The following is a 16,363-nucleotide window of genomic DNA, read 5'->3' on the forward strand; positions in this document are numbered from 1 at the left end:
TTTGTCTAAATTAAGGTGAATTCATGGTTCCTTTTTCCACATAGTGTAACCGGTAGTGTTTATGATAAAAAAAATTATTATGTGATCGGTATCGGTGATCGGCCCTCATGGGTGATTGGTATCGGTATCGGCAGGAAAAAACCTGATCGGCACATCTCTATTATATATATATATTTGCAAACTAAAAAAATGGTAGTGTCTTTAGCAGGGGTGAAAGTAGGGGGGTACGGCAGGGTACTGCGTACCCCTAAAAGATTTAACGGGGGTACGCAGTACCTGCAAGAGAGGGGAGCGGCTGTCTGCTGTAAAAAGTCACTGTGCAGCCGTGAGTGTGCCCACTAATCAGCCGTGACTTATTAGTTTTTCAAGAACAATCTAAAACACGACTTAATCAGTTAATAAATAACTTTTTTCCTATTCCTTATTGTTTCTGAACTGTTTGTGCTTTGCTAGAGCAGCGGTGCAATATGTCGATCGCGGAAGGTTTTGAGTCGATCTCGGCATCAGGTGACAAACTGAACGCCGTCAGGACACTGAGACCAGCACGTCCTCCTCTGACTCCTTATCAAAACGTTTGTAACTTTATTAAAGAACAACAACAACAAAAATAACAAAACGTGTTCAAATTAATGACCCAACAACAACAATAATCTCAGTAATTATTGTTTCAACAAGGTGTTACGCAATTCTGTGCGTTTCGGTTCCATTACCAACATAACCAGCAGAGTAGGAGTTTAAAATTAAGTAATCAACCACCGCTGTATTCAGGGAGGCTTATTAATGATCGCAAAATAAATATCAAGCCTGAAAACCTAATATCGTAACGGACTGAATGTTATGTTTTTAAAGTAATCTGGTCGGCTTGTGGAGCGCAGGAGGTTGCCATGGCAATGGGTGTGCTTAAATGACAGAGAGTAAAAATGTGCGAGTGGTTTAGAGTTGATCACCTGTTCGGGTTGTTTTACTTTTGTTTACCTTTGCTATGGCTCATCACACCCGCTGTAGTTTCTGAACATTCAATAAACGACAAACTTGGACTAATTACCTCGTTCTTTGTGAGTATACGTCATTTACAACAAAAATCAAATATGGTAAATATGTTTCATTAAGTATTTAACAAACAAATGGCTTCTACTGCTATAATTATGTGAAATTAAATTGTCTAATATAAAAAAATGTTTGGTGCTGTCGAGCTCAGTGTCTGAGAGGCTTTTCCTTTATCAAACAGTTTTTTTTGCCTCTTATTTAGTGGAAATATTGATGTTGATGAGACTTTCTCCAAAATAATAACCTTTTTCAACCTTTATAGCTCCACTGTTGAAAATGAGGCTCTAACATTCACAWATGACATTGAAATAAAATTCAGTCCAACATCTGGTTTGAGGTGATTCCTCTGTAACCTGTTGGAGGAAAAATATCCCAACTTCAGAAGATGAGCTTTAACBTAACAGAGCTCTGTGGTTCCTCCTATCAGTATGAGAGTCAGGGTGAGGAGGMACCATGTTAGGAAGAGAAGTGGAAGCTGCAGGATCGTCAGAACAAACAGGTCATGATGCTGGGCTACTGATTATCCCTCTGTCTGGACACAGGATCAATATAACCAGTTTAAAAGCTAAAATGAATGGTTATGTGCCAGGCATGGAAAACTGGGATGCACTTCAACATTGCAGCCAGTGCACTGAGAGAAATACAGCTTTATTTTGTAGCAATTCAAGAGCTACCAGCTTTTATCGATTCGCAAAAAAATTAATCAGCACAGAAACTCCAAAGCACACAAAGAAGCAATATATATTAATTTTTTGATAATTTTTTTTGCGAAGCAATAAAAGCTATAAAATAATAAATATATATATATATATATTTTATTTTTATTTTTTTTATTTATTTTTATTATTTTTTTTGTTTGTTTGTTTGTTTTTTTTGTTTTTGTTTTTTTGTTTTTTTTGTTATAGTACCCCAAGAATTTAAAACTACTTTCACCCCTGGTCTTTATTAAGTATGGCAGATGTGCCTCTATCCCAACTTGAATGTGTGCCAGCCTCAATTTGTAGATATTTTTCTAATTGCATAAAGAGGATCATTGAAGAAGATCATCTTCTTCATTGAAACTGCATTTTGTATGAGTTTAAGGTTCTAATTAAATAACTGTGTTAGAAGTAGAGTTTGTAGAACATGAAGGTCTTGCATTGAATCTATTCCCAAAAAGTAACAGTGTCATCTGCAGACTTTATACCTTTTAGCTTGTGTTGTTCCAGTCCTTTTTTCCCTCCCAAACACTTCAAATAGGAGACAACCAAGAATGTTGGTGTCTTTACATCTGGGATCTAAGCTGCTTTTGATATGATCATCAAAGGTCTTTGTGAATTCTACAATTTCAGGTGCAGAATTTGATAGTGTTGATGGTATTATAGGAGAACAACATGCCAATCTTTGAATTTTTACAGTGTTTGTGCGTGTGTGTGCGTGCGTGTGGGTGTCTCTGTGTGTATTTTATATTTATTTGTATGTGTCTCGTTTCCATAATGATCAATTAGAATCTTGGAGCTGACGGATACCTTGAACCACTTCCAGAACCCGAACAGTAATAAGGATGCGAACTTTCACACCATGCGTGTGAGTCTGGAGAAGATGGTAGGACACTCGAGGAGGCAAATACACGGGCAGTAATAAGGACTAAAATTGGCTTGAGTCTGTACTGCAGGCTTGATGAACTCCACAACCTCCTAGTCTAGAGGGCTGCAATCTGGGGAATGTCAGACTTGTCCCATGCATGTTACTTATCTAACCTAAATGCTTTCCTGCTTAGGAGATGATGAGAGCAGAGGATAGAGCAGAGATGGCAGGAGCTCACACTGAGGTTCAAACCCTGCAACACATTTTATACCAAATACATCAGGTCAGTACAAAATTACATAGGCTATAGCACACAGTATTTCTAGATCTCAGTTCTGATTTTTTTGCTGATTGTTTTTTTTCCTTGTTCATACATACAATGGACGCAACAAGACTTTTGTATGAGCGGTTTATGTTCCCAACATACGCAGAAGAACATCTACGTCTTACATCAGCACATTTTTTATAGAAGTACTAATGGACGGAGCTGTTTATGGATCAATTTTAAAGTTTATTCAGCAGTGGGAGCCGACAGTACTGTCACAAGTTAATAACAAAACAAAGGAAGCTTCACAGTTCTCATGTGACGTCACACTTCCATGAACTTTGTAACTGACAACCATCTTGGTAGGCAGTTGCTATGACAACAATAAACAGCCACACGTTTAGAACTAGCTAACCTTGTAACTTTATAGGTTGCCTATTTCCTATCCAACCTGTAAAAATATGAGTACATTACAATTGTTACTCAATTACAGTTTTTTGAGTATTCTACCGACCTATGTGTAATACTAAGTTAAATATTTATATTTACTGTAGTACTCACTGACGAACTACCTTCTTCAGGCTAAGACAGACATGTGGCCCACGTGTGTGTTGCTAGATGTACTTACTCTGCTGACAATCAGAACCTTGTTATTCACATGAAGAGTTCAGAGGTCCTTTACAAAGCTGTTAAAACACTGATTGAATGCGTCCATAGATTTCAGGTCATGAAGCTCCTCCAAGGTTTATGCACTCTTTTGTGTTCACTTAGTAGTGAACTGTCAGAGTTGGCGATCGGAGGCAGCTTGTCCATATCATCAGACATGTCTACATTATCCATCTCATACGGGTCGATCCTGACAGCAGCAATTTTGTTGGTATACATTTCCCTTGCACATTGGTCAAGAATGTTGGATATACTTTCTTTTTGTTGGTGTCAAAGAAGTTGGTGTAAATTAACTTCATTTACCTATCAAGATGCCGCAAAGAAGTAACACAGACTTCTCTTGTAATTACATCATCATAATTTTCTCATTGTCCCACAACAATGATGTAAAAGTCGAAGACGCCTCTTCAGACTGCAGACACTTTGAGAACAATCAGACATGTATCCAAATTAGTACCACATATGAAAGCGACACATATTGGAGATTGGAATTGGACTGATCTTTACCTTTTATGACCTGCAATAGGTGACATACAGGCAAGAAAAGCTCATTTACCTGTTGTGTGAATGATTCAAACATTTTATTTTATTTTTTAAAGAAGATTATGTTTTTTTATGTTTCTTCTAAACTTCCAGTTGGTTCAGGGTGAGAACTCTGACTCTGAAAGTATGTCCGCCTCACTTCCCCATGGCAAGTTTCCGTCAGGAAACAGCACCTTCATGGCTGTACAGAATGTACTTTCTAAGCATCTGAAAGAATCTCAGGTATCACAAATTCATGCTCTATAAAAATGTTGTGTCAATCCTTCTTACTAATAATGATTCATTCACATACAAACACAGGAGGTGCATGCCCGTTTGACAAAAGCTCTGGAGCAGGTGGACACATTTAAAGAGCAACTTCAGCAGAAGAATGATGAGAGGACCGAGTTGGAGCAGATGATCCAGGAAATACAAGAAAAACATCAGGAGACTAAAAAAGCTCTAGAGGAAAGTAACCAAAGAGAAAGTAACCAAAGACTCTGCACACTGGAGCTCCTCTCCAGGTAAACTTTTGTAAAGCAGCTTTTCCTTTTTATTACCCACAGGATTCCATGAGTATTTGCAAGAAAAAAAAAACAAAAAACTAATGTTGCACATATTGTACAGCTTTGCAAAAAGGCATATATCTTAATCTTGTCCTCTGTGACCCTGGATTACTTCATTCTTTTGTTTTCCTCTGCCTCCTTTGTTCTGCGTGTCCCACAGTGAGAGAGGGAGGCTGGAGAAGCTGCGTTCTGGGCTGCAGCAGGAGGTGGACTCCCAGCGAGTGGAGCTGGATGTACTGAGGAGTTCGTCACTGGACCTCCAGAGACAACAAGACCTCCTGAGGCAGCAGAAGGAGGACCTGGAAACGCAGCTGTCACGCCAGCACTCCGAAGCCCGCAGAGGGTACATTTGAGTTCAAACAATGACCTTTGCATAACAAACATCCTGTCAAACCCAATTGATTTCACGTGTCATGTTGTTAAAACTCAGATCGCTAACACATGTCAGAAAGTTGACATTCTAAATGATTTTTATAGCAACACTTCTCCTAAAAGGTAGTCTTTCTCCTACAGTATTTTCATAATGTATTTAAAAACATTTTTAGATTATCCAAAGATATGTAATGAAATAAAAACAAGAGTTTGGCATAAGGCAACACAATTTCTCAATTTTCTTAGGTGGAGATATTTCAAGGTTTTGAGATTTTGGGAGTTGCTGGAAACAAAGCAAGCTGGAAAAGACCTGTGTCAATTAGCAAGACGAGAGAGATTGCGTTGAAAAGGACATGCAGCAAGTTAATGATTAAGGATGGTGATGAAAGTGCATTAAGAGGTGAGGACAGTGTTGAGGGAATGGAGTGAAACAAAAGGCACATGAGGACAGGATGAAAATTGTTGAAGATGGGTTTAAAACAGACGTGATCAGAGGTGGGCAGCAATGAAGTGAATTTAGTACTTATGTACTGTTTTTGAAAATTTGAACTTTACTTGAGTAGAATTTGTTTTTGGAAAACGTAAAAACTTTGTTACATTTTGAAATCAAAATGATGCTTTTTACTCTACCACATTGCTCTAAAGGCTTTCATTGCTTTGTTGACAGTTTGTGTATTTTGTGTCTATTTTGTTCCATTGACACAATGTAAAACGACACACTACACCCCTCTATGGTAGGTGGCGATACGCAGCTTGAAACCGGTTTTGAGAAGAAGAACAAGAATCCTTTGTGTCCTACTAGTGTTGTCTTATTGCTAGATGCTCAAAGTGTCTGAAAAAAGAAAAGCTAGAAAAGTATAAGCCTGGTGTGTTATTCTTGATGATCTTTGATCTTTCTACTATATCTGAATATTTTCTCAGTTATTCTCGACTGCACTCCCATGAAATGCATTATCAAAAAACTTCAAATTTTTATGTTTAGAGGATGGATAGCAGCAGGGCTTAAGTAGAATAATCAAAAACTAAGTAAGAGTATAACTACTTCAACATATTTTTTACTCAAGTACAAGTAAAAGTAGTTGTCCAAGAAATTACTCAAGAATAAAAAAGTATTTGGTAAAAAAACAACTCAAGTACTGAGTAGCTGATCAAATTATAAATTGCTTAATATTTAAAAATTACATCATCAGATGGGCCAAAATGTAAAGTTAATGTTAGTGTTTTAAAGACCAAAAGAAAAATAATTTATATAAATTACATAATTACAAAATAACAAAATCAGGCAAAAGAAACATTTTCCAAATCAATTTCTTCATAAACAAATCTTGTTCTTCATTAAGTGAAGTTACTCACAATGGTTAGTGTATCCAGAAATTTTACTCTTAATTAGAGTAGCGACAACACTTAGTATTCATAATAAAATTACTCAAGTAAAAGTATAAAGTACAGAGTTGAAAAATACTCACAAAAGTAGATTTTCCCTCCAAAATTACTCGAGTAACTGTATCTGAGTACTGTAAATGGAACTAGTTACTACCCTTGTCTGGACAGCTGATATATCAGAATGTGGAGCTGAAAGGAGGAAACATGGAAGACTGTAGAAAAGTTTACATGATCAAGAATCTGACAAGAAAAATAGTGTGAGAATTACATTTTGATATATTTTATATTTCAGGGAAAAAGCTTTACAGGAACTTGAGAGCAAATACTCTGATCTGCGGAGGGAACTGATTACAGTGAAGGAATCTCTGGATCAAATTACTCTGCAGAAGGAGATGTTGGAGGATGACAAAGCCAGCCTTTCTTTGGCTCTAAGCAAGGTAAACTGTTCTGACCGTGAGAGCGCAACGCTTACCTTCGATATATATTTGTGGCTCTTGGAAGTTTGCGTGACTGTTGTAAGAATGATTGACTCCACAGATGGAGTGTCACAGTGCTGCACAGGAGAGCCTTCTGATCAAACTGCAGAGTCAGCATTCTACCCTTAAAGATTCTCTCATTAAACTGGCTGCTCTTAGCGAAGGTCTCGCCAAAGACAAGGTGGAGCTTAATCGCATTGTTCTTCAGGTCAGTCTCTGGATTTTCGCAAATATATCAATGAGCGGCAGCGCGAACAAAGCAAAATTTCCATCTCTTTCAGACTGAAGGCGAGAAAACGGAGCTCAGCGAACGCAGATGTGAAGCTGAAGGGAAGCGAGCGGCAGCCAGAGAGGACGCGGCGCGAGCGCAGAAGGAGATGATGAACTTGCTCGCTGAAAAACAAGCCTTTGAAAGCTCCCACATTCTACTGCGAGAGCTCTGCCAGAAGCTGGAAGCGGAACTGAGCCTCCTGCACAGGGAGAGAGCCGAGGCCCTGAAGAAGCAATCGGAGGTCAGGGCTTGTTGGTCATTCACACCCCTCCTTGCTCCCACCACCTGGGAGAACTGTGCTTACGTTATTAATAGCTTTCATCACATTCACGCAGCTTGTTTTTGTTCCACTAAAATATATAGGAGTTCATGCAGCGTTTTTTTTATTATTATTATTATTATTTTCTAATCTTGTAGAGTTTTCTTTGGAGCTCTTCTGCTGTGTTTTATGAGTGACTTGGGAGATTACAGCCACATGATACTCAGGAACAAATGTGAACTGGAAAAGATGAATAGATAGACATTTAATACCCAGCAGAGGTCTTCCGAAAGCACTGATAAATTAACACCTTAAGTATTCCCATTCTTCCTAAATAACATCTCGCCGTTTCGTCCTGCAAAGAATGAAAAGAATGCCTTCCTGATTTATTATCTGTTCTAAATGTAATACCTGGAGCTGTTGATCCCCAGTTAGAGTTTAACAAACCTAAACAATTTGACAAATTCCATCCAAACATTTTTAGGAAACCTATCTGCGAAAAATAAATCAACCTTAAATAAAACAAGCCCTGTGTGGCCTCTAGAGTACTATGCTTATGTTTCATCTCCTCACTGGCTACTACTCTCATCCATAACATGTAATTCATCCTTTTTCATATTTACCTAAGGAGACGCTAAGAGGAACGCAGCGATAATATTTGGTTAATGCGAGCTCATTTTAGTTAAAAACCAGATTATATCGATTCTTGGTTTTGTAAACATTCTGCTTCAGTACTGTTTTAGAGTAGTTACTGTTACATAATGTCAAATTATAATAATCTCTGCCTAAACGTAACAGAAATAATTATTGACCGCTTGAAAAAAAAAAAGAAATTGAACTTAGAAAAGTTTTTGTGGTTTTGTTCACATATCGAACAAAGTCATTGTTCTCGAGTCTGTGAATGTTGTCCGAGAAAATAGCAGAAGATGTACAACATTTTTATTTCTCCACAATAAATAAAGTTTCATAGTGAAAAAAAAAACACATTTACAGATGTGGACAAATTTGTTGGCAGACCAAAAGTCTTCCAATAAATTCAGATGTCAATGCAGTGACATAATCTCCACAATAAAAGTCTAATACAGATCTAAGAGAATAAACTACAATACAGGGAACAGGATACAAGAAATAAACATAATGGCAGCAACTTTCCAACAATAAAGAACACAGGGAAATTAACTTAATATGGTAAAATCTTTCAAACGTAAATAAGGAAGAAAGAAAAACAAACAACAAAGACTCATGACAAATTTTTTGGTTTGCATATCTAGCAAAGGGATACATCATCATTTGAAGCCTCTACACATGCGGAGGCGTCAATAATAATGTTCAGAACTCTGCATTCTACCACACAATTTTATGAGGACTCCCCACGATCAATAAAATCTGCTACTTGGAAACATTTCGGTTTATCCTTCACCTTCAGAAACGATGACAAGAGAGGGATAAACCGAACTAAAGCAATACGGGAACTTTTTTATCAGCAGCAATAAGGAATTTAGTTCACTCCATAATTTTCTAATTACTGACATGAAAAACAATAAAGCAGGATTGTAGCATTCGCCCGGCCCTAAATACCATGGGAGACTTTAAAGCAGCAAACAATACATTGGCACTGTCCACCGTTCAGAGAGATTTCCCCAGTAACAGATGTTTCCACACCTGAACATGTTTTTATTATCAATTTCCTAACAAGGACAGTGATGGTTTCTGGTGGTTATGTGACTCTCATGCAGGGGCGGATCTACTGGAGTGGCATAGGGTGGCAGTTGCCACCCCAACTGAGAGCCTTGCCACCCCTGTTGCCACCCCAGCTGGCGACTATGAATTCAATAGTTATGGAAAATTAAGCGAATGGTACTCTTTTTTCCGATAACATTGAATGCAACACAACGTAACCTGACACCTACTGCTAAGTAGCGGTGTTACGTCAATCTGCGTTTCCCTATCAGATACGGTTCCCCCGGCGTCTTCTTGCCGCTTCGCCACGCCCATGCGGCAAAATACGTGCGTGCTCGTGATGAGCACTGAGAAAGCACGCACGTAGGGATCTACGGACACCGTGAAAGCTCAAACAACATGTTTCGGCAAAGTTGCCACTTTCTTCACGTTTTTGCGGGAAACTAATAATAATAATAATATAATGTAATAATAATAATAATAATAGTAATATTAATAATAATAAAAAATAATAGTAATGATAATTACTTTACTGTATTTATGTCCACCGGCGAGATACCAGCTAATATTAGCTACAGTGCTTGGCGTAGTATGGGGTTCAGCCCCGCTATGAAGGCTAACTGAGATTCTGTAAATCTAAAAAAATTTATTATTCTCTAACGTTGACTTAGATTATCTGTCCCAAGAGCCTATATTAGAAATGAAACAATGTAACATATATTATAAAACTTATATGTGTTATAACTAGGGCTGTTGTAAACGATTATTTTAGTAATCGAGTAATCTATAGATTTTTGTTACGATTAATCGAGTAATCGGATAAAAACAATTATGAAATAAAATATTGGTAAATCTTCCATAACACCAGTGTTACTATCGGATATCAACATCAGTCTATTTTTTCCACATTTGAGCTTCCCTACCAGTTACTTTTTTGTAAACCGGGGGAGCAATACGGGATATTTACGGCTCCTCCGTTCAGAAACTCATCTACCAGCCATGTTCCGCCTCCCGTTTGTTCAGACCGGGATGATATAAGTTTATTGTGCGGTTCGTCCGTAAAGCTGCTCTTACCCTGTAAGCATCAACCCTCAGCCGCCCGCCGTGTTCAGTCTCTCCGCTCACCTGTATAAATCCTCCTCAGCTTCTTCCCGCCGTTCAACCAGCAGCTCCGGAGCAGAAAGGCTGCCGGTCATTTTAAGGATGTTTATTGGTCCCACAAAAACGATGAAAACCCAGAATTATCACCAATCAGTAAAATCCCTGCGAGCCGAACTTGAAGATTGGACGTTATGCCGCTAACACGTAGCTTCCGTCAACAACTCAGAGGCGGAAGTCAGAGCTCCGCTCAACGCAAATAATGTTCCGGCTGAAACACCGTGCGCTAAATGATAAAACATAAATTAACGAAGCTTTGAGGCAGGTTAATTTTCCTCGAGGAATTTTAATAATCGAGGTACTCGAATCACTCGAGGAATCGTTTCAGCCCTAGTTATAACATTCACCAGCAAAGTTTACACAGGTGGTAAATTCTTTCACTCTGTCAAAAGTAAGATACATCCCAAATCTTCCGTTTTTGTTTTGAAAGTTTCCTAAAGACACGATGTGAGGAAGAAGAGGGAGATATCTATAAAGAGAGACGGATTCACTGCAGCACGGATGAATATCATATCGGATTTTGGACTCGTCGGCTGAGTCCAAAATCCAATATGATATTCATCTGTGCTGCAGTGAACAGTGAACATACATACAACATATAAACATGTATATATTATTATACATATTATTCAGTATTCCAGTAACAAAAAAGCGTGTTATGATCGATTAAATGCGCTGATACGTCATTGTGCCTGCTAAACACATAACGCTGAGTGGAGTGGTGGACCGCTCCAAGATGGCCGCCCTAAATCTCGTCAGCGACAATAGGCGAAAGCGGTCCATGAGGTGTCTATCCTTATGTTATGTCTATGTGTCCGAATCCACAGATATTTTTCTCCCGGTCTTAGTTAATTCCCGGCCTTCGAAGAACCCGTCTTACGTAGACCAGTCCTTCGAAAGATGCAGACCCTGAATTCGGACACAGCTACAATGTCTGGGTTCATGAGCGCCCCCAGCGATGAGGCATGAGCACCGCCTGCCTCACCTCGTGTCTGTTCTCTGCCGTTTCTGATCACTCCTCAGCACACGAAACACGTTACACACACACACAGCTGGTGATAATAGCACAGTACATTAAATACATAGGCTAAATTATGGAAAATCTGTTCATATATTAAATGTTTTTAACCATTTTTTTGGTGACGTACAGACAGGAGGAGCATGCTTTCATAAAGTGGCAACCGGTGCAGTTAGCGAGAGGTTGCGCAATCCCAGGTGAGGCTCAGCTCGCTGTTGCCTCTCCGGCTTCGCTTCCAACCATTTGAATGGGAAAATGCGAAAATTCAGTAATTTTGAAGAAAAATAACATCAGATTTGGTTAAATTAAATGAAAAATAGGCACTTTATAGTACAAACCACAGAGTGAAAATATCTTTATAAATGATTTTATTATTATATATTATTTTTCCATGATGACAGGTGAGGCTCTGCCTCACCTGCCCTCTCGTGACCGCACGTCACTGAGTAGAAGTGGTTTTTATGTAGCTTTGTTCTTCGCCTGTTTATCAGCCTTATTGTGGATTTATTGTGGCTTTATTGTGGCTTTATTGCGGCGCACTGCAGCCGCTACAATTCCTAAAAGTTAAACTAGCGATAAAAACTGAACTAATCCCCTCTGTTCGTAAAGCGTGGTGATATTTATAACAGTCATCAAACTACGGCTCCTACAGCATATTTAAAATAAAACAATTTACCAATATCTGCGACGGACTGGCGACCTGTCCAGGGTGTACCCCACCTCTTGCCCGGATCGTTAGCTGGAGATAGGCACCAGCACCCCTCCCGACCCCACTAAGGGATAAGGGTGTATAGAAAATGGATGGATGGATGGATGGATTTACCAATAAAAGAGAAATTTGCCATTTCTTGCATCTTGACAGAACTAACAGAAACCAAACTTTATAGTTTTGTTTCAGGGAGAATTTATGCAGCAAACATCAATTTTATCAGCTTTATTTTAAGCCGTGCTTAATAGATATCTGATAATAAATGATGGCGCTACTAATATTTTTGCGACAGATTTCTGCTCATCCTGCATTGTAATAGAATGGTTTTCTGGACATAACTCAAAGCATCACATAGCGACTAATAGGTGCTGTCCAAGCCAGGAATACATATCAATTAGCAGCAGTATGAAAGACGTAAAAATAATTAGCTATACTACATTAAGAAATTATATTTAATCCTCAGTGTGACATGAAGCTCATTTTGAAACAATGCAAGTTTAAAATATTTTTGCAACAAGTAAATCATCAAGTAAATTAAGTTCAATGTTGGGTCTATGTAGTGAGAATGAATATGCTGCCACCCCGGAAAAAAATCATTGCCACCCTCTTGCCACCCCATAGATATTTTTCTAGATCTGCCCCTGCTCTCATGGTTTACAAAATCAAATCAAATCTCTGGACAATTCTGAAATGGGCCGCCTTTTGAAATATTAGAACATTTTGATTAATTATTTAACAGTAGAGAGCCAGGGGACAAAGAAGTATAACATATCTACAAAAAAAACCAATATTTTTTAGATATTTTGTTTACTTCTTTAAGGACAAGCAGGCACAGACAATGGATGAATGAATAGATATTTACGTCTCTTGATTGAAACATACTGAATCCTACTGAACCTTGTGTTTGAACACAGGGTTACGCCTATGTTGTACCCAACAGGGGTGTAACCATCATCTCAGAAGTGAGCGGAACACATTTTTTAAAGGTCTATTGAGTGATCATTCTCTTGCACCACTCCTTAGTGGCTAAAAACACACATAATCACTAACAGCCACGGAATAGCACCAGTGGGCCGATTTTAGTTGTTTAAACTAAATACTAACAAAGGTTAAACTTTTTGGGCAAGTTACTAGATCATTAAGTGTTAAATGGTAATACGGAACATGATGTTCAATAAAACGCTATTCGTGTAAGCAAATTATTACACAAAATGGAAATGACAAGGCAGCAGGACGTTAAGTCACAACAAAAATGAAATGAATAATTATAAACCACTCATGGCCTTCTTCCTTATTCTACCTACAGCTTAGGCTAAAATATTTTGGAGTGTGAATGAGAGTAATTCTGAAATATTTGCCTGGTTTCTGCCTGCAGTAGATATCTTTTTGTCACCAAGTTAGAGTCTCTCCTTGATCATTGTCCCTGCTGCTGGCCCCTGGTCTAACATCGCCTCCTTCATTTTGTTCTTTTTCTTGTGATGAGAAAGATTTCTTGTAAATATAGGAAAGCAACAGTGAGCACGACTAATGTACAGTGATTATAGGAGGTGGGTTTATCCCAACCATTACTAACTAGCAAGAGATGTAACATGGGTAGCAACATCAGTACTCTTGTAAACTAGCTTACTTTGATATATTGGCATGGAAAGTTACAGCATGTTAACAACAGATTAAACAAAGACAGTAAACAAATGTATGGGCAACATGTCCGGCACATGCATAGCCCCCATCCGTAATGCCTATTGGCACCCATCCATAACTTTTGGGTTATGGTTCACTTTGGGTTATGGATCCAAAGTAAATTTGGATTTCTAAAGCAAAGTCACTCCAATTGAAGCGACTTTACAATTCTAATCTTTAACAATAGGCTTAATGCCACTTAATGGAAACTTCATGAGAGGATAATCCTCTCCTGTTCTGTTTATGAAACCATAGAAATTGTTGGAAGGTAATAAAGCAATTCCTTATTGCTCTTAATTGTTGTTGCTCGACAGATCTGTGTCACCATATTGACATTTGGAAAAAGTCAAACTCTTAAAGCTGCAGTATGTTACTTTTATTTAAAAAAAGTATTCCTTTGCGTATTTGTTGAAACTTTCACTATGTCATGACAGTATGGTGTGGAATAGATAATCTGAAAAAAAAAAAGCCCTAGAAACTAGAAACAACCAATGAGAGCTAGGAGGCGGGTCTTAGCGGTGTCGATCAGCCCTCTGTGTGGCGCTCCTCATGCGCCCTCTCCTTCAGCCTTGCTCTTTCTCACACTGCAGCTTGCACAGCCTGTCAGGAATGCTCAGGCTAGTTAGAATAGCCACTGATGACTGCAGATAAACACATTTCCTACAGTCATCAGGAAATTGATGACTGCAGGAAGAAACAACAAGAAGTTGTTTCTTCTCTATTACCACATTTAGCAGCGAGTACATGAGGTTGACTGACAACACTACAACCGTCCTCTCAGCTTTGATTGGCTGTTTTTAGTCAAGTTGACTCGGGAGTGGTGCATTTTGACAGGCAACAATAGCATGTCAGGGAGTAATTGGAGATCAGTCTTTTCACAAATGATCTGCCTCATAAACATATTGTCACATATGGGATCAGTTTTAACAAATATGTAATAAAAAAGCATACTTCACCTATAATTCTCACTTTTGGCTCCCTTTAGTGAAATGCCAAGCTTGGTGTCAATTTTTGGAAATTGACCTTAAAATGTCTTGAGATTTGAGGATCGATTTTTAAACCTTGTGTCTTCTGTGTTGCAATGCATGGAGCTGTGTACTGTTGCATGTAAAAGAAGTTTGTTTGATTTGGTTTCTATTTGTGAATGTCCATGTTCAGGTCAACAGGCAGATGCAGACTTTACAAGAGGAGCTGTGTGCATGCAGGAAGGAGCTTGAAGAAAAGACCGCTGCTGTAAAGACAGCTGCCCAACATAGGGCGGCACTTGCCAAGGACAAGGCTGCTCTGGAAGTCGGACTAAACTCTGCCGACCGAAAAGCCTGTATTCTCACACAGGAGCTTGTTGCACTGAGGTCTGTGAACGTCTGTGTGTTCTTGGGGTATATATACTTTTTTGTTGTCTGTCACTTTGACTGCCAGGGTAAAGAATTCCGTCATTTTTATCTGTTATTTTTAATAATGACTTATTAAGCTGCATCAAATTTTCATTCGGTTTAATTACTATTCAACAAACTGAGCGGAGGATCCACATCGTGCCATCACACATCAAGCAGATGAATGCTCGTACATATAAACACCTGCTATAGTCGTAACACACACCTTCAGCTGGATCTGAATTGTGCAACAGGCAGATGGACTTAATCAAATGTCTCCAGGTTTTGATGTTGATCTGGAGGTTGAATCTGCGCTCTGGTACTAGACACTGGTATTACATTTCTCCATTTGAAGTGATTAGAAGTTGGCAAGACTAAAACCGGGGTTTTCGTTTCTGCAAGAACTCACTGCAGTGGGAGGAAATCCCATGCATCTGTACCAAGTGGTCAGGGGTGTGAATTGTAACCTGTCAAAATGACGGCTGGCATTCAGATTTTTCTGTCACCACCAAACATATAATGAGGTTCATAACTGGTATGGCACCGACTTAATTATAATCGGATTTACAAACCAAGACCCCTGCATGTTATTGTTTACATAAGAAGATTTCTTACAATGCTGGAGGGCAAAAAGACTATTCTTTAACATGTGATGCTTAGCTGCGCCGCCGCTGCAGAATAATTCCGTTATCTCAATCAAACTTAGACATGTAGATATTATTAATTTCGTGCTGTGCTTAACAGCAAAGGGAGAAACCGTTAAAGTACAACTCAAAACCACATCTTTCTCGCTCTCTGTATCAGCGCAGCTTCTGTATGGCTAGATCTCTGTTACTGTCTCTTACTCTGCAGTTGTGGAGTCACAATGTCTGGGTTCATGAGCGCCCCCAGTGATGAGGCACGAGAACTAYCTGCCTCACCTCGTATATGTTCTCTGCCGTTTCGGATCGCGAAACACGTTACACACACAGTTGGTGACAATAAAAACACAGTATATTAAATACATAAGCTAAATTATGGAAAATCAGTTCATACATTAAATGTTTTTAACTATTTTATTGGCGACGAACAGACAGGAGGAGCAAACCGGTGCAGTTAGCGAGAGGTTGCGCAATCCCAGGTGAGGCTCAGCTCGCTGCTGCCTCACCGGCTTCACTTCTAACCATTTGAATGGGAAAATGCAAAATTCAGTGATTTTGAAGAAAAATAACATCAGATTTGGTTAAATTAAATGAAAAATAGGTACACAGGGTGAAAATATTTTTATAAATGATTTTATTATTATATATTATTTTTCCATGATGACAGGTGAGGCTCTGCCTCCCCTGACTCACTGATTTTATTTATATATA

General features: G+C 38.7%; 1 protein-coding gene across 2 annotated transcripts in view; it reads left to right on the forward strand.

Moving 5' to 3' along the window:
- Nucleotides 1–16,363, forward strand: part of LOC103463952 (rootletin-like) — a 37,095-nt gene that overhangs the window by 2,929 nt on the left and 17,803 nt on the right. For both annotated transcript variants that reach the window (XM_017304523.1, XM_008407697.2), the window contains exons 3-11: nucleotides 2,535–2,631; nucleotides 2,807–2,896; nucleotides 4,181–4,309; nucleotides 4,388–4,590; nucleotides 4,793–4,975; nucleotides 6,680–6,824; nucleotides 6,925–7,071; nucleotides 7,145–7,375; nucleotides 14,797–14,990. In XM_017304523.1, coding sequence (XP_017160012.1) covers nucleotides 2,535–2,631; nucleotides 2,807–2,896; nucleotides 4,181–4,309; nucleotides 4,388–4,590; nucleotides 4,793–4,975; nucleotides 6,680–6,824; nucleotides 6,925–7,071; nucleotides 7,145–7,375; nucleotides 14,797–14,990 — 1,419 coding nt within the window. The remainder of the gene's footprint in view (nucleotides 1–2,534; nucleotides 2,632–2,806; nucleotides 2,897–4,180; nucleotides 4,310–4,387; nucleotides 4,591–4,792; nucleotides 4,976–6,679; nucleotides 6,825–6,924; nucleotides 7,072–7,144; nucleotides 7,376–14,796; nucleotides 14,991–16,363) is intronic.

The sequence above is a fragment of the Poecilia reticulata genome, linkage group LG4, assembly GCF_000633615.1.
Source record: "Poecilia reticulata strain Guanapo linkage group LG4, Guppy_female_1.0+MT, whole genome shotgun sequence".
NCBI classification, from domain to species: domain Eukaryota; kingdom Metazoa; phylum Chordata; class Actinopteri; order Cyprinodontiformes; family Poeciliidae; genus Poecilia; species Poecilia reticulata.